Here is a 23495-nt window from a genome sequence, read left to right as displayed (position 1 = left end):
CCTTTTACTGTCAGAGAACCTCATCATTGTAATCGTAAGAAATACTTTATTGTAATCTTAGTCTGATCCATGAATCATCTTCCTCAATTTAAAATCACGACTGAAATTGGTATCAACTTCTACCCCAGGTTATATTTAAATAGTATACTACCCCTAGTATAATTTAGGAAAAAAGAGACAAGTAACTTTCCACTTTTGTTATATGGAGCCAGGCCAAGATGATTAATCTTTAATCTATCAATCAACCAATTAATCAATGAGTCAACCAATTATCAGAAGTATTTCTCATGTCAGAGATACATGTGAACTCAAAAACCTAGTTAACTTTCTTGTGATAAAGTCCCATTTCTCTTGACTTTGGCTGTCATTCAGGAAAAAGCAGAAAATGCACACCCTTTGAGCAACCGTTCCCACATAAGAAGTAAAACAGCATTTAGTGCTCGCATTTACATAAGGTTCTTGCGGTGACACAATGGCAGTCCGCACGGCTCTTAACTTCGGCTGTTCCTTCTACCAAGCTAACTCTCTTACACAATTCGGGCCTCTGCTTGATGGTTACACCCTCAGAAGCCTTCTCCTAGCCACCGCCAATAAAACGCTAGCCCTCACTTGCCGACCCCGATGAGTTTTCTTCATCGCATTTATAACTCGCTGACATATTCGATGGTTGCCTTCCCCCTCAGAATACCAGCTCCACCTGGGCAAAGATTTTGTCTCGAAAATCCCATCTCCTCAGTGCCTTGAGAGCTGCTTCACATGGATGAGGACCTCAGTGAATAGTTGTTGAAAAAGTGAATGAAAGGGCACCTGGGTGGCTCAGTGGGTGAAGCATCCAACTTTTGATTTCAACTCAGGTCATGATCTCAAGGTCATGAAATCAAGTCCCCGTCGGGCTCTGCACTGGGCATGGAGACTGTTTAAGATTTTCTCTCTCCCTCTCTCTCTGCTCCCCGCGCCCCCCACCCCTGCTCTCTCTCTCTCTCAAATAAATAAATACAATCTTAAAAAAAAAAAAGTGAATGAAATCAATCTAGGAGTCAGTTTAACTCTAGGAAGAAAGTCTTTTGGAAATACAATGATACCATTATTATTAACTTTTAAAAAATTCTTATTTAAATAATTTAATTTTTTCTTGCTTTCTCTTCCATTGTTGTTTATTTATTAAAAATTTTATTAAAGTATAATTAACATACAGTGTTACACTAGTTTTAGGTGTATAATATAACGACTCAACAATTCTATACATTACTCTGTGCTCATCACAGTAAGTGTAGTTTTATTATCTCTTTTGTACACTTCTCAGCAGATTAAGGAGATGGGGTTGACTTATAGCTTCAGTCCACCAACACAGAGACTGACACTCTTTTTTTTTTTTAATTTATTTTGGAAAGAGAGAAATAGAGAGATAGTATAAGCAGGGGGAGGGGCAGAGGGAGAGAGAGAATCTCAAACAGACTCTGTGCTAAGCTTGGAGCCCGATGACACGGGCTCAATCTCATGACCCTGAGATCATGACCTGAGCTGAAATCAAGCATTGGACGCTTAACCGACTGAGCCATCCAGGGGTCCTGAGACTGACACTCTTACAGGAAGAGCCAGAGGGGCAGCTCATTTGATCTCTCACACTGAGATTTGTTTGGGTGACTTGATGTCCCTCTATTTAATATCTTTTCCTGGTGACAGAACAAACTACAAGTTTAAGTTAACCACAATTGGGTGAATGAAGATATGATAAGTACTTTGATATTTCTCTGGGGTGGCCTTAACTAAAACGGATATCACAAGCATAAGGTTCAGACAAAATGTTTTCCTAGTTAACCCATAGTTCGTTCTTGTCACCCAGTCCTAGGATTTAGGACCACAGGGGGAAGGTCATGAAGATTTTTTTTTTAATTTTTTATTGTTATGTTAATCACCATACATTACATAATTAGTTTTTGATGTAGTGATGAAGATTTAAATAGTATACTACCCCTAGTATAATTATATAGATCCAGGCCATGAAGAGTCATGAAGATGAGCACTCTCACTTTACAAACCTGTTGCCAGAGGTCCAGACAGCCTTCAGCACTTGCCCAAGGTTATGTGGCAAGGTCAACTGGCAGAGAAGGACCGTATGGCCTGACTCCCAATCCAGTGCTCTGTTCCCTTCCCTGTTTATACCAACAGCAAAGTTGTCTGTCAATAAAAATGAGGCTTAAAGACAAGGAAACATTCTGTATAATAGTATAAATGTAAAGAATACATGGCTTAAAATATCTACGTTATAAAAAAGTACTATTTTGCATTAATGATTTGGATGAATAATTTATTGGGAATTAGAACGCTAGCTGCAGCAGTATGTAGAAATCTCCATGGTCCTTACATATGACTTGTGAGATAAGCAAAACAACAGAATGTTAAGTAAAGGGAAGGTGATGTTTGCAGTTGAGGCTACTTGCAGGAGGGTATGAAAGAAGTATGGAAATGACATAAGTTTATCGGAATGTAAACACATACTCATCAATAGAACATATATAAATGTAATGCTCAATTCTAACATGTTGGTGTAGACAGGAACAATGTAGACACAAGTGGATTTACTATGAAGCTGATGAAGCTCCAACTTCAGGGCCCCTCCCCTTTGTGAGCAACTTCCAAGGCTCTGGGAAGATCTCTAGCAATGTGTTCACTTGACCATGTTTTATAATATTTGTTACTTTTTAAAATTTAAATTCAATTAATTAACATTTAATGTATTATTGGTTTCAGAAGTACAGGTCTGTGATTCATCAGTCTTATATAATACCCGGTGCTCATTATATCACATGCCCTCTAATGTCCATCACCCAGTTACCCCATCCCTCCAGCTACTGTTCATTTTTTTTTTTTTAGATTTTATTTATTTATTTGAGAGAGAGCAGAAGCAGGGGGGGGGCAGAGGGAGAGGGAGAAGCAGACTCCCCGCTGAGCAGAGAGTCTCACATGGGGCTCGATCCCAGGACCCTGGGATCGTGACCTGAGGTGAAGGCAGATGGCTTAACTGACTGAACCACCCAGGCGCCCCAATATTTGCTACTGGTTAAGACCGCCATCTCCATTCTGACTATTCCCTCAGCATAGTCCCCTCATGTTGGATAGTGTTGGAGTGGCCATGGCTGCTTTTGAGACTCAGCTAAGGGGAAGCTGAGTTTGAAAATAGGTTATTTTGGTTTAGTGCGATATGGTTATGTAGCTTTGCAGGTCACTTCTATTTCATAGTGTAGTCATTCTTAGCATAGAAAGAGCTTCCTGGGAGCACGTGGGTGGCTCAGTCAGTTAAGTGTCCCGTGTTGGGCTCCCTGCTCAGTGGGGAGCCTACTTCTCCCACCCCCTCTGCCCCTCCCAACTTGTACATGCTCTCTCTCTCAAATAAATAAATAAAATCTTAAAAAAAAAAAAAGAAAGAGCTTCCAGAACACTTCTACTGCCCACTGTGCTGATGCACCTAGCATTGTGACTCAAGGACAATGGTGATAAAGTGTTTACTGAGTGATGGCGATTCAAGAGTAGTTAAGCCTACTGACTGCAAGAAAAGTTAAAAAGCCCTGAAATCTTACAGTTCATACCTGAAAAAAATAAGGCAAAGATTTTTCAATTTGATGATGATCATTTAAATGGCATTATCAATAAGGAGTTGTGAAGGTAAACTGTTAATAATTACCAAAAAAACCCCAAGAAACAAAAAACAAAAACCAAAAACCCTCTGACCCACCAAGCTAGAAGCAGAATTATCTTTCTATTCCCTCTATAGAAAATATTATAAAATCGTCATTTGAAGAGGTGATTTGAGAATATGCAGCCGAAAATTCCAAGGAAAAAAGTATTATAGAGCATTTCAGTTAGGTAACAAAGATACTATGTTATATTTCTGGATTTGTCATTTTGGGGGTATTGTTAGGTTCTAAAAATTTGTTGTGATTTCTTTTCTCATTCTAAATAAATACATTTGCACCTAATTTTGAATGTGTGATTTTGTATGTTTTTCCTTAAAGAGATCCTAGCCCTTACCCAAAACTGCATAAGCTTCAAATGTGGACTCATAAAACCTGAACCCACCCCTGTTCAAGAGCACATACTTCATGCACCTTCCTGCATTTCATAAATGTCTTAAATCGCAGGTCCTAAAACACTAGATTAGTCTAGATTACAAAGTACATTTTCCACGTTGCTGAGCATAGCACATTCAAGCAATAAATGTATTTTAATGCAGGACAACATTTAAAAAGAGAATGACAAGTTATCATTTCTTCTCTGTTACTTAAGGCAGATTTAGCTCAATTAAAACGTTCTTAAAAGGAAATGATCACAGTATAACTGCATTAGGATTGATGAAGAGACTTTTAAATAATTGTTTACCCTAGACACGTGCCACTCACTTTTGGCCTCTGTTGAAGATGAACCTGAATGAAACCTACGTTGACCTTCATGAACCTCAGGGGCTCAGCAAAAGTCCCAGAGAACCTGTAACTTCTGGGCCTTGCTTAACTGGCGTGCTTCTGAGCAGTGCTGGCTGAGAAAATCTTCAAGTGCTGTTAGAGTTTAAAATGCCAGGAATACACGAACACATGAGCAAGCAGCAATTACATGCCGGTGCATGAAGCCTCTAGTTAGCACTTGGAAAACCTGTTCGTTGCGCAATAGCCCATTAAGCACAACATACGTGTATGGAGATTACAAAGACCTCCTAGAGCCAGGAAGTTTCCCAAGTTCACAAATGAACTTTCCCCTTTCTTCCCATCTCTCTTGGGTGGTGCCGTAAGAACAAAGAACTTAAAAATAGCTTAATATGGTATAAAATCAAGGCCACTTAAAAAAACAAATATTAGCAATTTCTTCTATTAAGAATTTAAGACTTATTTCCTTCCTCAGAATAATAGCCACGCAGGTCCATAATCCCTTGAGGTAAGACAAATTTCAGGATCCAAATTACTTATATAATTAATGTATGGATTCACAAAGGTGATGTGCTGCATATAACCACATGTTCCTTAGCATCCCCAGCAAAGTCTGGGGCAACGCTCTGCAATCAAACACATTAGTATTTCTGCAGTGAAATGCAGGAAGATCCCATAAGCAGTATAAATAAAGATTATAAATAGCTTTAAATTATTTCAACTCAGGATTTGCTGACAGATGAATCCAGGTCATGTTAGGCTTTGCCATCATATAATTTTTTTTTTTTTAAATAGGCTTGTGGTATTTTTTTTTCTGAGTTTTTTTGTAATATGGAATTACAGATCAGGGACGGTGAGCCTGTTTCTCCAGGAGCTCTATTTCCTTTTACTCTTATGGTAGAAGGATAAATCATACGGTTTTAATCTCCCAATGCCTGGGTCGTTTTATTTTTATTTGGTTATGCCCTTCTTCAGAAAGCCCCGGACTTTTCAAAGTAAATCAGAACAGAAACAATAGAAAGAGCCACTGTCCTCTCGGGAGGCTGACTCTTTTCTCAAAGCTCTGCCTGAAAAACAAGCTGCCTTTTAAAATGCCGCACAGAGCCATGGAAGGAGGCGAGAACTGATCTCACAGAATTTATGGAAGGGGAAAAGCATCGCCAGAAATCATGCCTCTAGAGAGCAGAGCGGCAGCCCATAAATACTGAACACTTGAGGAGTACCGGGATGGAGCCCTGCTGAGGGTCCCTGCAGCCCAAGTGCTGCCGCTCCTATTACTCAAAACTCAGACCTCAGAGACAAGCAGGGCTCCGGGAGCTGCATGTAAACCATGGCATTTGATAGAGAAAGATCATAAAGTTAGGAAATGGATGCAATCTGGCTACTTAGAACTCCCTGCTATGACCGGTGCAAATCTCAACAGGAGCAACACATCTTCTCATCTTTTCAAGGGAGATAAATGGAAGACAGGCCCATTAACTCGAGGCTGGGGTGATGGAAAGAGAGGAGATGAATGGGGAACTTTTAGAGGAGCTTTTAAAAAGCTAGACACTGTCACTCCCAGGGGATATGACACGTTACTACAGGCGAAGGCATTCAAGAAAGGGACTTGCCTCATTCCATATTGTGAAAAATGAGAGGAAGCACGTGAAGATACTGGTAAAATAGGCAGTTCCGGCACTTATCCACCCTTTTCCTGCTAAGAGTGATTTTTGAGGACAGGACTACTCACTGAGGAGAAAATAATCTTGCTGTACCCAAAAGCACCAAGAAACACAGTAAAGGCTTATTTGCTACTTTGCAATTCATCTGCTTCAAAATAATTCTGCCATCAGAACCATAGATCATTATTATGCAGGTGATCAATATTTCTACAGTTTTACAACTTCTGTTCAAATATTTTGCTGGAGGCAGTTGTGCATGTTAATTTCCAGGAACAACAATAATGTAGAACAATGATTACATTACACTTAGGTTTTTTTACTTCCTTTGTTACTGAGCCTGCCAGAGAAATCCTAAGGGTACTAGCCCATGGCAGCAAAATAATCTACTATAAATAGAGCAACATCTTGATAATAAGTATAAAAGTACTACCTGATGAACAGGTAAATGATGACTCCCAATTTTAAGCATAAAATGCTCTCATTTTCAGGATAACTGGTATAATGTTTCTTAGCTTTCATGTTTGTTTTAGTCCTCTCCTAGCACAAAAACCTCAACTTTATTAGCATTTATGTATTATGCATAACGTTTTCTTCTGTGGCATATCTATGTACATTTGTTCCACTAGTTTGTAAATTTTGTAAAAAATGTAATCATGCTTATCCTCTAGTAGTGAGCCAGGTTCTTGCCTTATACTCTTTGAAACAAATTGTTTTTGCTACTTCTTAGCTTCCTGTGCATCAGCTATCTACAGAGCACTTTGGAATGCAGAATTCAAGGAAGAGGGAAAAAAAATCTACCTTCAAAGGTGAGACTTGGGCCCCACATGGACTATTCCGCGAATTCTGAGACCACGGGTGGAGTAAATGCATGTGGAATGGCTCACAGGGAGCGCTGTTCTTGGCAGAGTCCACAGTCTCCCCCGCTCCTTGGAGGCAGCCTGTTAGCTGCTGTCGTCTCACGTCTGTGTCTACACATCCTTCAGGCTCTCAGAGAGCGCAGGCTTGATTCGCCTGCCTGTGTCTGTACAGAGACAGCAGCTCCTGCCTTGTGAAATTCAGGGGCTGTAGCCAAAGGGGCAGCAGTCTGATTTGTGGGTAAGAGGCAGGGAAGGAAAAAATGGTTACTGTATCAGATAATGCTTTGTGGCAGCCCCGGGAAGCATCCTGGGGCTTCTGGGTCCCAAATGACAGGGATGGGAATTGTGACTGAAAGGAGCCCACAGATATGACTTTAATTAAGAACAGGTCCATTCCACACGAGAGGAAGTCCTCAAATAACTCTTGGATCTGTCAAGAGCAAATGAATTCAATTTTGGTAAAATACGATGACCGAAGTTGAGATAAATCATTATTTTATTAATGAAAATGGTCAGTTTAGAGAAATCAACATGTCCAAAATCTTTGATTGTCTCAAAAGATCAAAGTAATCAATTGTTTGAACATGGAAATCTGGAGTTTATGTCTATCCCTCTGTTTTGCCCACAAAAAAAAATAGCCTTTGGGGGGGAATTTAGCATATTTTTAGCTGAAGAAGTATATTAGGAAGGACCATAGGAAGGACCATTATATGGAAGGGAAATTTCCACTTTAAGCATCTACTAAAAACTGATATTAAGGATTAAGAGAGGTCAAATAAAGTAGAACAGTAAAACTCCTCAAAAATATTCTGTACTTACACTAAAAACAGGTTTCCTTAAACTCTAAAACCTCTCTTAAGATGTAGAAAAAGAGCCGGGTTTTAAAAGCAACTTGTCCTCACCTTCTGTTTTATATTTGTTTATTAGAATGAGGCTACTGGCAATAATTTCTGTTTTGACTGACTTTATTAGTAAACAGTCTACTGGATCTACAAACCTTTTTTTCTGAATAAATGTGACAGTATGTGATTTATTGTACTTAATATTTTGCCCCTTAGTCACTTCCTTGGCTGAAATCCCCAAACCTCATTAGGTGACTTCTTTCAGTTTATGGCAGATGGACAATGACCACAGGATATAAAATTAACAGCTGTCCTCCTCCCCTTTTGTACCTTTCTCCCTTTCAGTCCTTATCCCCATTCCCTCACTTCCAAAATATTTATATTTTTTTCCTCTTTACTGCTACTCCTATCATAAGGAACAAAGGAACCAATTCTCTCCCAATTTATGGAATACCATGCTATTTCCAGCTACCTTTCGATGTCCACCCCCCTTTGCATGTTTCCTCCCAAGCCCACAGCGTAGAGCTTTCATCAGATCCTATGCTGGGAGAAACACAGGAAGAGAAATGCAAAATGTGTCAGGCTTTGCCAGATTCCCTGCCAAGCAGCCCTCCTTTTCCCAGGGCCAAGCCCATACAACCTAGCCCTAGTGGTCAGGTCTGGCTCATTTTCTGGGAGGACTGACCCCCACCTTAGGCAGCAGGTGTTAAGCACTGCCCCTCCCCACCCCAGCAATCTGGAAACTCAGCATTACCACCCTTGCTGCAGTTCTGGCTTTGACCTTGATCTTCAGGTCTTAGAATGGCCTCTGCCTTGTCCCCCTGCCGGCTTCCATCTCTCTAACCTTCAAATGGTGGTGCTTTGCCTCTGGAGCAGTACTACACCTGCTCTTATCAGTCTCCCTCCCAAATGATAAAGTCCTGCCTCTGGACCTCCCTCTGTCTGGATTTTCCAACACAATGTGCTCTCACTCTCCTCTGTAGTCTGTACCCCTTCCTTGGCTTCTTCTCACATGTGGACTCTCTCCCCCCCACCTATTTGATAAATAAAGTCCTTGCAGGCTGAGCAGTGTCTTGGGTTTGGCTTTTTCCACAGTGGATGCAGACACATCACATTATGTATAGCATATGTCCTCAAGGTCTCTCTGAAAGAAGAGGTCTTGATCGAGAGTCGTTGATTGATAAGAACATGAAAGTTGCTGGCTTGGATCAGGTTCTCATACTGCCCATGGACTTGCGTCAGTAGTCGAGAGTGGGTATAGTTTTGAGCAACCAGTGTGGAACATCACTAAGTCTCTTTCCTAACCTATGAATGAGATCCAATACAATCCACAGTTACTTAGTTCTAGTTGCAAGCAGAATTCTGCCCTATAAACCAAGAGGGACACTTGTTAGACCACTTAGCCCTCAAGGGCTTTAAACATTTAAGCTTTAAAGGGTGCAAGTGGATATGCAGAAATGTGTATAAATGTGTATAAAAGCAGAGTGAAGTAGGTGTGATAATATGGAGAAGTGGGAATTAGAGATATCAGGCTAGGGCAATGAGCTGAGTTTTCATAGGAGAGACCATTTAGTCTATACCAATGATCAGTTTCTTCTCATCCTATAGTTTATTGCTTATATCCCTTCTACTAGAACAGCCCTCAATAAATTTTAGTAGAACATATTTATGAATGAATTGCTGATACTTATTTTTTAAGCCTCATCAAGCAGAGTGACAGAATTAAGTATTTCAAAAGGAAAAGGACATAGTATCTTTTAAATTGTATTTTAATTCACATAATGATAATTATTTAGTTATCAGTTTTAATTATTCAAGAACACTTGTAATTAATCTCAACAATCTTTGCCAGAACCTTATGCTTAGTAGAATTTTACAATATTTGAGAATATTCCCTTTTATAGCTTAAAACAGGATGTAAGAATTTGGGGTGAGGTGGATTTGAAATATATATATATAATAAAGCTTATTTAAACTGGTCTTTTAAAATATACATTCCCCACAAAGGAATAGGTCAAGTCCAGGATGAAGAAGCAGGACAACCTGAATTATAATCAGTTCCAAACCTTTATTTATTGAATTTAGATAACACAGAAGTGTTCTATATATAAAGACTTCAGTTTTTGTGTTAATATAGACCTTTGAAGATCTAAAACTTAAGTCATAAACACATCTTATCTTAATATCTTTTATATCCAAGAATCTTACACTCAAATAAACATGTTATTTAACCTTAAATTCATATGTATTAAACTAATTTCACTATTAAATTTTTCTAAACTTCTGTATTTTATTAATATTTGTTTTGAGCTCAAGTCATCAGAGATTTTGTTCGTCTCATACTTAGAGATTATGGTTTTAGAAGAGGTTTTCACTATTTCATAACAAATTCCCCAAGGTTTTACTCACTTACCAAGGACAGTGACTCCTGAAAAAAATGAGAGTCTAATTTAGAAACATATCTCAGGAAGCTCACAGAGGAAATGAGCAATAATTCCTACCAAGACATGGAGGGCTCAATTTCTCCTTGCTCTGAATTAGCTGATCTAAGAGTAGAGAGAAACTTTCTCTATTGGGTCAGGTTCTGAGTAATTAAGATGTTTATGAATTAGGCTTGAGGGAAAAGCTGCTTCTCTTATGCTAAATGCAATATAATACCTCATACAAGTAGCATTTTATTCATTATACCTATTTAAGAAAAAATAGTGCCAGATCTCTTTTCTTTTACAAAGCAATCTTCCAATTCACCATTAATAGTACCTCTAACTTTCCTTATTTCCTAATTTCTATTTTTCAAAATACACTCATACAAATTGAGAAGCTCTCATTTATCTCAGAGACTCTATAGCACAAGTAGGTACATAAGAGAACAAATCAGGCCTAAGGACATTTTCATATTTTAATCTGTAAAAGTAGAACATTTATGATTTAATGGCTGTCCCCTGTCTTGAGATGGTTAAAAACAAACAAAAAAGACAGTAAAAAAAATGCCCACAGAAAACCCCAGATCTTTAAGATATTCATAAGTAAAGCCAAAGAAAAAAGGTACTAATTCTATAAAGTATGAACAAGTAATAGATTCTAGCTAGTTCATTAACAACTGATAAATACATGGATATATATTACTGTCCACTAGCTTCACTAAAAGCATAGTTTATTGGTGATTTTATGTTTCCTTCTGGGTCAACTTTTCCATTGATTGAGGTCTTTGGATCACCATGCCCAAATCCTCTCTTGGCATGAAATGTCTGCATCGAACCAATTTAGCACTTGGTTACCTAGTATTACAGACATCTCTGTAATAGTTACTTGTCACTCAGGCAAGAAATATTTATGATCACCTACTTATTTTGAGTCCCTGGGCTAGGGGCTGAGAATATCATGATGGACAAGACAGATTTATCTCTCAAACTAAACTCTGTTCTTTATGCCATATGTTTTTAAATGCTTTACCTTTAATCCCCATTTAGCCTCCAAATTCTATTAATCTGAAGAAAGAGCTAGGCTAAACTGAACAAGCATAGTATTTGGCAAGATCTTATTGAGTGAGTCAATGCAGATTTATATCAAGGAAGAGACAAGTCCACTCTGAACACAACTGTCCAAATGATCTTTCTTAAGAATTAATTTCATTATATTTTTTTTATTGCTCAAGAGACAAAGAGGCCATTTCTGACTTCTATTGACTATTCAGTAAGTTTAAAACCCTCGCCGATATAGATTAACTCTTCAAATGGACACAATTTTATCTGACATTGACCACAGCCACCCCCTGGCCAGTCCTTCTGCTCCGGGAGGGCACTCACGTTCCCATCCTGTATCTTGCTTGTGTCACTCTGTCTCCTCACCTGGAAAACCTTTGTCCCTTCCAGTGACTCATGTTGTTGGCTTTCAGGGATTCTCCTAAGAAGCCTTCCTGACCTGCTCTACTCTGTAGGACCTGCCACCATGGGGACCTGTACACATGTCCATCTCTGTTTATAGCATTCTGGTAGTTCCCTAGAGGTTTCCTGCTCTGGATGCAGCCAGAGCCCTCTACCAAACTGCTCAGCACGGTAAATACCCCTCTGTTTTCCTTTTTTTTTTTTTTGGTCTTTCTATAGTTAGCTCAGGAAAGGGCTGGGCACACAGCAAATACTCAGTGAAATCTTGTGAAGTGAATGAACGATGCAAAGCATTACCAGCACTTCCCTTGGACCCAGGATCCTGCCTGAAAAAGCAGAATTTGGAGGCATCTGTAAGATAATGGTTTGCAAGGACATCATCTCAAATCTTTCTTCCTATCCCAGAGGAAATCTAAAGGAAACGGGGAAATGTTTCTAAGGCTACAACCATAAATTCCACTAGGTGACTCTAATGAATCAAGTGAGGATTGTGTCAGATCAATGCTTCAACACAGAAATGGATATGAGATCTTTCATTGGAATGGAAAAATGAAAAGTTCGTCTACAAACATTTTGGACATTTTTCAAGATGGTTTAGCTATCGATAACTTGATAAATTTCAGGTTACAGAGCTGTGTTTTCAGGATGCTTTAACTTTAAAAATTCTTTTGGTTAAGATAGCCTGTATGTTTATGCATATATTTATATGTGTGTGTGTGCACACGTCTGTGTGATATATGTATATATATTTAGAAAGGGCTGGAAGAGCATTGCTGTGAAACAGTGGCATGATAGAGTTTATTTGATATGCTTAGTAATTTAAGACATTTCTGTACACATAGCTCTGGGGTACTTGGATAACGCTTGTGATGGAACTGAAAATGTTTACAAGAGCAATATAAAAATATCAAGGCAATAACTTACTCAATTGTGGCTATATGTCCATAATTGTGAACATAATTCACCATGATAGCCATGAATCATGACAGAATTCCCTAAAAAACTGTCCCTATTACATCTGAATCATCACACTACACAGGGAACATTTAACATCCTTAAGGAATTCCAAGGAGGGACACTAAATCTGACTGACCGTATTGAACCATTAGTATAGAGTTGGATAATTCCACAATCCACAAAGAAATATAAATGTTGGATTGTCTACATACAGTGCTTTTTTATAACACACGCAATATAATTTTTGAACTGAGTATAAACGCAATGGCTGCTACTTGACTCTACGTTTGCTTTTTTGGTATTTGGTTATCATGGGACTTGTAAAGCTCAGGATGAATTCATGCGATGATGACATCTCTGGAATCCGTGTGTGTGCCCTCATCTAGCCCCCATGCCATCCATATAAACAGAATGATGCTACCCGAAGCACTCATAATGAGTTACACAAAACCATTTCTGAAAAGTTGTGCCCACACTTCCATATTGACCATTTACCCCCATACACCACACAGCTTATGGTTTGCCACTACATTGTTTCTTGGCCACCCTAATCCTTCTTAGTTCCCAAGATTTTTATTCTCAAAATGCAGTAAGCAAATTCCCCAGTGAAGTCCTAAGCAATAAGTTATAATTCTTCACTAAATATTTTGTTTCTGATGAAACCAAAGAGGGAGACAAACCATAAGAGACTCTTAATCTCAGGAAACAAACTGAGGGTTGCTGGAGGGGAGGAGGATGGGGGGCTGGGATAACTGGGTGATGGACACTGGGGAGGGTATGTGTTGTAATGAGCACTGGGTATTATATAAGACTGACGAATCACAGGCCTGTACCTCTGAAACCAATAACACATTATGTGTTAATTAACTGAATTTAAATTAAAAAATGTTTCAAAAAATAAAAATAAAATAAAAAATAAAATAAATATTTTGTTTCATTTCCAAACAATGACATGTTAAAATTTCTTTTTGATTCTAAAACTGCCACTCAGAAAAGATTTCTAAGTATTTTTTTAGTTATAAACTTGATATATTTTTATCTATCTGTCACCTATCCATCTACATATCTCTTCCAACTTCCTGAGTCTGTTATTCTTCTAGTCTTCTAACCTAGGATTCAAATCTGTGCTTTAAATAATACAAGCAGCTCTCTGGCCTGGTAGACGGCGGTCCTTGTTTTGCAGTAAAGTCAAGGGCTCTTACTAAGTAGTCATATGTTTGGGTCTAGCCCGAAGCCCTTGGTCATGGTGCTTGTTCTGGCTTTGGGATCTTAGGCACCAGACCCTGAATCTTCTGATTGTCCCCTTCCCAGCCCTGTATCATCAGCTCTGTTGCTCGTGGTGGGGTGATATTAAAAGGAGAGGAAATTAATCTCTGCCAGCTCCATGGTATACTCCTTACTATTTACAAAAATAGAGGTTTTTGTCCCCTTTAAGGTAGGATAATTTCATTGGTGCTGGAATAAAATTCCTACCTACCTTGAAGAAAGTTCAAATACTAGTAGAATTGTGAAGCATATATTTTAAAGAGGATTCTCTTGTATTCTTTAATTGGTTAGAAATAATATCTGAAATTAATGTTCATTGCCCTAACAAAAAAGTTTAGAATTAATGCTTGGAATACAGATAAATAGGAAAACCTTTTCAGCATATTTTTTTTAATATTAATAGCATAATAAGTTTAAACACATTGGTTCTAGTTACTTGCCTGTCATGCTAGAGTTTTTAAAAGAATTGTTTCTGTAGCACCACAACTTTCAAAAAATGCACTTCACTTGTTTCTGATTATAAGTCTTGCATGCTCTTTACAGAACGTTTAGGATACACTTGCTAATGGATCCAAGAAAACCCTCATAAGAAAGTCTCATTATGGGGCGCCTGGGTGGCTCAGTCAGTTAAGCATCTGCCTTTTGGGGGTGCCTGGGTGGCTCAGTTGGTTAAGCAACTGCCTTCGGCTCAGGTCATGATCCTGGAGTCCCAGGATCGAGTCCCGCATCGGGCTCCCTGCTCGGCAGGGAGTCTGCTTCTCCCTCTGACCCTCCTCCCTCTCATGCTCTCTGTCTCTCATTCTCTCTCTCACAAATAAATAAAATCTTAAAAAGAAAAAAAAAAAAGCATCTGCCTTTTGGCTCAGGTCATGATCTCAGGGTCCTGGGATCGAGTCCCGCATCGGGCTCCTTGCTCAGCGGGGGGCCTGCTCCTTCCTCTGCCTCTCCCTACCACTCGTGCTCTCTCTCTCTCTCTCTCGCTCTCTCTCAAATAAATAAATAAATAAATCTTAAAAAAAAAAAAAGACTCATTATTTTGTTTTAGCTAACACTTTCCTTATGACCACATATGGACTTCGGAACAGTCTGTAAATTGTTGTAGTCCTGCTTTCGATGTGAGAAGAAAACAACCCAAACTGTAACAGGCAGTCTCACAGTAAGGCCTAGAGAAGCTTCCGTGAGGCACGCAGAGGAGAAGGTGACAACAGCACGGCTTGAAGAAAACTGCGCTCAGGCACAATCAACCACAGAGAGCTCCCGGCTGGGAGAACGCCGCTCTGTGATCAGGACTGGGGGGCTACTGCGGGAGACAGTCCTTTTGCTAATGGTGGTTCTCCAAAGAAAAGCGGGTGAAGACAGTGGGGTGGGGTGGGGTAGGGGATGGGCCTGGGGAATGAAGGAAGCTGTCCGTGCCCGCTCCTGAGGCACAGCTGCCGCATCTCCATGTCACAGAGGCCGGGAGGCGGTTTCCCTTACAGGACCCAGATCAGTAAGACGAGCCCCCATCCAGAAGGCTGTATCTTTCTTTACCTAGAACATTCCTACTGGAACCTTGTCCGTGTTATTTATTAATATATGCCTTTGGAGATGAGAACGGAAGGTAAACAGACAGCAAAGCTGTACACACTTGATCCAGAGGTACTTTATTTTACTGAATGCTTTGTGTAGGAATTTTGAGCTCTACTATAAAAAGCACTTAAAAGAAATATTGCCAGATACATTTTTAAAATTATCCGTGCCTGAATTAAACATGGATTATTTGTGCCAAACACGAAACCCTAACTGGTTTCTCTCAGGCAACAATAATTATCTCTTTCACTACCAGCCAGTCAAGGTGCAGGAAATTTAACAGATTTTCAGTCTTCTTAATCTGAGCAAAACACAACCAGTCAGGTAATTCTGCTCTAACAGTCCAATCCCAATCGTTCGAAATCGTATGTAAATCACTTTAAAATGTTTTGGGTTCTCTGTACCATTCTTAAATACCGCTCCCTGCTGGAGAGAAGTGAGAACAGAACGCAGCATTTATGATTTTAAATTTCATTTAAAAAATGTTTTAAATTATTTATAGCAATGTTAAGATGGATTCTTCTCTAAATCTAAAAGCACTTGGCACTATAATCCAGATGACACACTATGATTAAAACAAACACTTCCAAGTTAAATTGCTATAATTGCTAAAAACACTTACCAATGGAAAATTGGAGGACAGAGGCTGTTGTTGTATTAAGGCTGGTGGTAATCTAGAAAAAGGAATATACCAAAATAAGACAAGATAGAAAGATAGGAGGAGAAAGAGGAAAGGGGGTTGAAAAGAGGAAAAAAAGGAGCCATAAACAGATGTTGCATTAATCCAGTGGTTAGCTTATTTTCATCAGTATGTCTGAACATATATTTCATGGTGCCCTGTGGGGAATAATGCTGTGAGATCCTGATTTAGACTCTCAGGGTCCTGTTGAAAACCATTTTCGGTGTGATCTACCAGGTAATCTTGTGAGGGCACTTAACACAGTCCCCTCCACTCACCCCTCAACCTCCCCCCATCCTAAACCAACAAATCTAGAGCCCAAGCGAAGGCCATAAAAAGGCTCCCAAACAAAAACTAGGAGGTAAATTAAGAGCAAATGAGGAGAATAAGATTATTTTGCAAAGTAATTAGAAATACAACAGCTTAAGGTATAGGATTTCGTTAGGGAATGATGAAATGTTCTAAAATTGATTGTAATAATGATTGCATAATTTTGTGAATGAACTAAAAGACTTGAATTCTATAATTTAAATGAATGAATTGTAGAGTATGTGGATTATTTCTCAATAAAATTGTTACCTCTCAAAAAAAAGTAATCAAATTATGGGCCTAGAAATATCCTTCCAATACATTTCTATTACTGTCCTTTAATCTCATGAAGAAGCATGCTTAAACAATTTTCCCCCTTCTGAAAGAGAAATGGTACCCTATTTAATCTGAAATCAATTTAAATTTTTAAAAGATTACTTATTTATTCTGTGGAGCAGTGACTTCGACCCATACCAGTTCACATGGGATGAGAATTAGGGTTCTCATTTTCAGTGACTCTCTTGTGGGGTTCCTGACCTTTGTGAGCTAATGAATGGGATGCCTCCCATGACTGCACCTATAAATTATAAAGTGTACAACTATGTCTTCACCATGGCAAAACCAGTAAGCTTGCTTCCGCTTTTTATATGTCATAATATCATCCTTAGATTTATTCCTGCACTTTGTTGGCCCCCACGTGATGGAGTCCACAACTGCGGAAGGGTCAGGAGATACCCAGTTTATGAATCACTGTGGGAACTAGTGGGGAAATGAGTGAGCAAGCTTCTTGTTTTGCCAGAATTCAGCTGAGATGTGAGTATCCAAAGATCAGATGTATGCTTCCCATTTCTACAACACAAATTGGAAAGATGACTGAATGTATGCTTTAAATATGTGACTCTGAAGTCCATGAGGAAGCAGGAAAGGTAAAAGAAGGGAGGGCAAGAGAGACATTTTATAAATTATTACATTATCAGTATAGATATCAGCTCCTAACTGATTTTAACGGTAGCAAAAATCACTGATGTCAGGGTGTCAGAGCAAATTCTCTCTGTTTAATTTAAATCCCTCATTATCACAGATTATCTACTAAAAGAAAACTGGCCCATCACGCCCAGAGCTCTGTTTCCTGCTCTCTTCCCCTGAACTAGAGTCATTAAAGAAAAATGCACCAACAGAATTTTCTTTAAATAACTAGGATACCAGCTCCTTTTCAAGATTCCTTTAAAAGGAATCTGTTCCCTGCCCCCTCCACACACATACAATTTTTAGAGTAAGTTCAACTGTTTGTCCTCATGGTTTTTCCACTTGGATAATTTAATCTTACAGTCCAAAAAGGCACATGAAAATTTTTAAAGTTTTCACATAAATTGAATGAATGCTCTTTCCACCTCTGATTTTATATAACTGAGTAGATTCCCAGGTGAATCATGAAACACTCCTGAATATAAGTTCTTTGAAACAATGGTATCCTATGTAAGCTAAAAGCACCATGGTTATTGCTAAGGCTGGTGCATGAAATATCCGAGAGAGTCTGAGATACTTACCCTGTTGGTGTCATAAATGACACTGTGTCGCCTGCATAATGAAGTTCCACAGACGTGACCCTGGCTAGCAAACAGTAAGTTGCTTGGAATACTGCCAAATTTCAAATTACATGTGCTAACTGAGAGTGAGTGACCCTGGACCTAGATTAGTCATTGATTCTACACTTTTTTTTTCTCCACCAGGGAAGCTAAGGACTGACAGAATGGCTAACTCCCATTTCTCTACCTTTACCCATTTAGCTCATTAGTAAAAGTGTCGGCTACAAGGAATAGGAAAGATGAAGAGAAAAAAGTAACAGGAAGCATTGCCTATCAAATCTGTTCACCTATGTTTACATTTGGGGATTATAAATTATTTCTTATCCTTGGGTTCACATATGTAATTTTAGTTTGCAAAGTTATTAAGTCTTTACATCTGACATTCTGCAAATGAAAAGGGTCTCTTACATGGCTTTTGATAAACCATACAGCAATTATGAAGTCTGACAGAACTTTTCTCCTACCAAATCTCAGTGGTCTTAAGTTATCAAATAGACCCTAAATCACAGAAAATTAGTAGGACCACAAAATGAATATGAATTTGCTACTGGCTAAGGCTGTTTATTCTGCACATCTTCCCTGCAAATTTTGGGGGGGGGGGGCGGTATGATGCTGTTTTAGCCCAAACTCCTCCCTGCAACTAAAATGCATTTCCAAATATATGAAAATAATTCAATAAATAATTTCTTTAAAAAAAAAAACAGGGGGTCACATAACCCACCTGTTTCATGCTCTGAGAGAGCACATTTTCTCTTAAAGGAGTGGATAAGTGAATTCCTCATGTCCTTCACTTTGGACCAGCAGAATGAATAAAGTTGGGGTGTCACCACCCGAATATGGAGACCTCACGGAGTTAAATAAAATGTGTGAGGGCTACAACCACAGCAGCAGTGGGGACATAAATGCCTGGTGTTCTCATGTGACAGCAGGTGCCACCTCTCACTGACTCTGGCTTTTATTGAAATAAAATGCCACATGACTGAATTCACAAAATGGAGATGCTCTTGCTGGCATCATAGAAGATATCGAATTAGCCTACTAAAGTTCTTTGCCTGTGATCCTTTGTTTCACAACTTCAGTAATTTATGAAAAAGAAGGCAAATTTGTTAAAAAGGGATTTTGGGGGGCCGATACCTTTCATCAGTTCTCACGCACAACAGTTTTGACTGTATTCAGTCTCGAGTACCAAGCAAATATTTGAATTTTAGTGAACATAATAGCACGTTAACTGACAACTGAATTCCTTCCTTTTCATTTGGTTGATCTGTCTTCTGTAAACACAACTTGGGTACAATATATATTTTTGCTCCTGGGACACCAACACAGTATAAAAATTTTTGAAAATTAGAAGTTGCTAGTGTGTAAAATGTGGATGTCATCCCTGTCTTTATTAATGTATTTTCACTCTATTCCCTTGGGGTCCACAACACAATCCTTTGTACTTATGATGGGAATATAAATCTACATATGTCTTTTTTTTTTTTCTTCCTTGGAAGAAGAAAATTATTTCAAGTATTTTCTTTTTTACTTGAAAGGCTAATCTCACATTAATTATATAATACAATTCAAAACTAGCCCATTGGGTACATAAACTCTAATGCTCAATAAACTGAGGAATAGTGAAAACAATCAGGATTAAAATATACATGGGTCAAATAAACTAGATACTTCAGTTTTTAGTTTAGAAACTGTAGAAATAAGAATTCTGGCATTATATTCTTAGAGATGTTTATTTCTTATTTATCAGTAGAAACAAAAAAGAACTTGCCAAGCATCTCCAGAAATATTACCAAATGGGAGAACATTCTAAAAAAGGCATTTATTCTAAGCTCAATTAGTAAAATTTTATTTTGTTTAAAGGTTTACAGCTAATTAATTCAGTCATGGTACATTATTTAAAATGCACTAGCAAATCTATTTTTTCAAGAAGAACTTCACTACCAGAGTCACATTTGTCTGCAGGAATATTATAACACCTTGTGTGACTTGAATTATGAGCACCTATTATTTTAATTTGCATCCAATTAATTCTGTTTGTGTTCTAATTTCAGCTAAAAATTCTTCAATTTATCAATGTTCTGCAGCTCCTATCTTTAATAAATTAAATGTATCCATTGCCATGAAAGGGGTATTCAAGCAGCATAAAATAAGAACCATGTTATAAAAATTAATTGACTTTCACTTTGATAACTAAATCTTCTTCTAATTGCCTAGCTAGTTTTTCTCCCCTTTGTATTGTGGAAGCCCATCTTCTGGCCACTTTTAAAGTTAATGAATTTGAAACACAATGTGTTTTGTAGGGGTGAAAAATACAACCTGTTAGAAGCGCTAAAGCTTGAGCTGAAAATCAGAAAAGCAAAGCGTTATAAGAGACGCTATGAGTAGAACACTTCTCGCAAACAAATTGAGCCAGGAGTATAATATAAAATATTGCTTTTATATCCTTTTTCAAGAATGTGAAATGTAATCTTTCTGCCAGAACCAAGTAACAACAAAAGGCTCATTAGCTTCATGCCGATGGCTAGTGGTTTCATTGCTTTTAATTTAGAATGTTCATGTTTCATTTTACATATGATCCAAGAACTTCTCTTTGGCAGGCAAAGTCTAATCAGTCTAAATTAAAGGAAAGTAACCTACTCCTAAACAATTTGGCACAAACCAAAATTTGTTCAAAACTAGTTTATTCAGTGCACTTTCACTTCTTAAAAAAAAATTCAGTAAACGTCCTCTGTGGTTGGGACACAAAGTTTTAAAATAATGTGATAAAGTTGCTTGTCTAACATTTTTGGCTTGCAAAGAGAATATAAGACAGTTAAAAGTAAAGCTTTATACAAGAATTTAGAAAGCCATAAATTATTTAAATACGATATACATACATATGTGTGTCATCGATGTTACATGCATGTCATACCCATATTTTTAAAAAGCCATCTAATCATAATGATGCACCATGTGTATCCACTGATGCGGCCCATTTTATTACTGAATTTTTTATTTTTACTTTTGAAAATAAACTATAAAACCACTGTTCCCCATTTTGAGGTATTTGTAATAGGATTCATAATATAAACAATGCTGCAAATTTTCATATGACTTATAAGAGCATAAAAGAATCTTTTGTTGGCAAAAAGCTCCATAAAGACAGTGTATTTGGAATAATGTACATAAACAGCATGTACTTACCAATTCTCTTGGACCATATGGCTCACAGAAGGTGACAGCATTGCCATGCATAATCGCACCACACTGTTCTCCAGTCTCGCAGTTGTTACATTCAACCCTGTGAGAACAGAGAATGCACCCCCAGCCTGAGAATTAAGTAGCACAAAGTGGTTTATTGCTCAGGTAAGGAAAGACATAAGCCACTGTTAGTCGGTTCAAATCAACATTTTGAGGAAGGTTATAGTTTTTTTTTTTGTATTGTGACATGTTTATGAAACATGAAACCAGGAAGGCTTGAACTAAAATCCCAGTTCTTTCGGTCACTCACAGCGGTGGGCAAGTTACTTAATCTCCCAAAGTTTTGGTTTTCTCACCTGTACAATGAGGATAATACTGACCTAAATCTCACACGAGGATTAAACAAGAGAGTGCATGAAACACAGAGTACGGAACCAATCTCCTAGTAGGCACTTAATAATGGCAGATGGGTGTTTTTATTAATAATTACATATAATATATACCATATCCAATACAAGGATGTTTGCAAATATTAACGTTAAGCAAAGTAATACACACTTAGATAATGAACTAAAACTTGTATCTCTGAAAACAAAAGATGTTTTACCAATTTTAATTTTCTTTTGAGTTGTTATAAGCGTAAATGTTTAAAATTATTGTCCTCAAATAAATCTGAATGTCTATAAAATATACCACGCTAAAAAATAATGGAATCAGATTATATTTAATTTACGTATTAATATGAAATATATACAAATTCTAAATCAAGCAAATTTTGGATAACAAGTTGATACATTAACCTTGCAAATAATTTAATTAGCTGCTTTTTTACTACTTTAAAATGAAGTGGTCAATACAACCTTAGGACAAAATCTCAAAAATAAATGTATTCATGTTTTTAGCAGAAATTGAAGGTATGAAAATTCTGGATTTGACTTTGCATATTTACAGTAACGCAGTGCTCTGCATCGTGACATCTCAAACTACAATCATTACACACCTAACATGTAGAGAGATAATCCATGTTTCTTCTGTCTGAACCTCAAACCACATGAGAGCTATATTTCATGCAGAAAGGACATTTTCAGTTTCACATTCTATGGGCCAAACATTGTGGAAAGGGTAGCATGCATGCCCTTTGTTTTGGAGATCACCGTGTTTCACCCTTTCAACTATTTGCTAATTTCAGAGAAAGAGGGAGTAGGAATTCCCATTCCAGGAGGAAGAAGACAAAAGTGTGAAAAGATACCAGATATCCCATAAAGCCAAGAAGCAGAAGCACAATAAATAAGTGAAAACTTGGCAAATAAATGTAAGCATTGCCTGCATGAGAATTGCATGGATCAAGTGATTGGTATTATTCTTTTGAGCTGTGTTCCCATAAGCAGATCAATAATGTCAAGAACCTTTGATTTTTTTTTTTTAGAATAAACAGAGAACAATTTCTGATATGAAATTTAAAATGCCAGTGCTCATAGCATCACAAATCTTAGTAGGAGATTTAAATCTTCTCCCGATTACTGTGAGCAAAATTCTAAAAAAAAAAAATCTTTGACATTAGAAAAGACATAATAGTAGCTTCATAAAGGTGATAAATGGATCACTGTTTTATGCCTGACATGTTGTATTCCACAAATATCTGTTGAATGAATGAAGGAATATAAGACAACTTCATAAACAGTACTGTTATTAAAGGTTGAGATCTTAGAATAGGACCTGCACATAGCTAACATGATGTGTTAGTGTGTTGGCTATAATAATAATAATGTTACTATTATATATAATATATATAATTATTATTATAAATTATATTATTATATTTTATTATAAATTTTCACCACTTTCATCTAGAACTGGTATACTAGGTTTTTTCCCCACAGAGAACCTATTACATGAACTTCTTATTACACTTTCTCTATCTTTAAATTGTACATTAATGTTTTCAAGGAATGTGATTGTGATAAAAGTAGAGAAGTAACACAAAAATTTTAGTGGGGTTCTTACTTAGTGATAGATGAGGATTATTTGGCCTCCAGGTCATTGTGAAATAGCTTGAGAGAAATATCAACTTTGAAAGAGAAAAATTTTTTAAATGTTCAACCCTCACAATGACTATCTGCCATTTTCCTTCAGTGACTGTAAACTAAAATCTTCGTTGTTGGTGAAAAGCTGGAAGATTTTCCTCTAAGATCAAAGACAAGACAAGGATGCCCACTCTTGCCACTTTTATTCAACATAATACTAGGAATCCTACCCACAGTAATCAGACAAGGAAAAAAAAAAAAGG

At 37.7% G+C, this 23495-nt stretch overlaps 1 protein-coding gene across 3 annotated transcripts in view; it reads right to left on the bottom strand.

Moving 5' to 3' along the window:
- RELN (reelin) overlaps positions 1–23495 on the bottom strand; it is a 490351-nt gene that overhangs the window by 221932 nt on the left and 244924 nt on the right. For all 3 annotated transcript variants that reach the window (XM_078060039.1, XM_078060040.1, XM_036067465.2), the window contains exons 7-8: positions 21212–21308; positions 16077–16128 (exon numbers count right to left, since the gene is read on the bottom strand). In XM_078060039.1, the coding sequence (XP_077916165.1) occupies positions 16077–16128; positions 21212–21308 (149 nt within the window). The remainder of the gene's footprint in view (positions 1–16076; positions 16129–21211; positions 21309–23495) is intronic.

The sequence above is a fragment of the Halichoerus grypus genome, chromosome 12 (assembly GCF_964656455.1).
Source record: "Halichoerus grypus chromosome 12, mHalGry1.hap1.1, whole genome shotgun sequence".
In the NCBI taxonomy this organism is placed as follows: domain Eukaryota; kingdom Metazoa; phylum Chordata; class Mammalia; order Carnivora; family Phocidae; genus Halichoerus; species Halichoerus grypus.
This window is presented reverse-complemented; position numbering and strand designations above follow the sequence as displayed.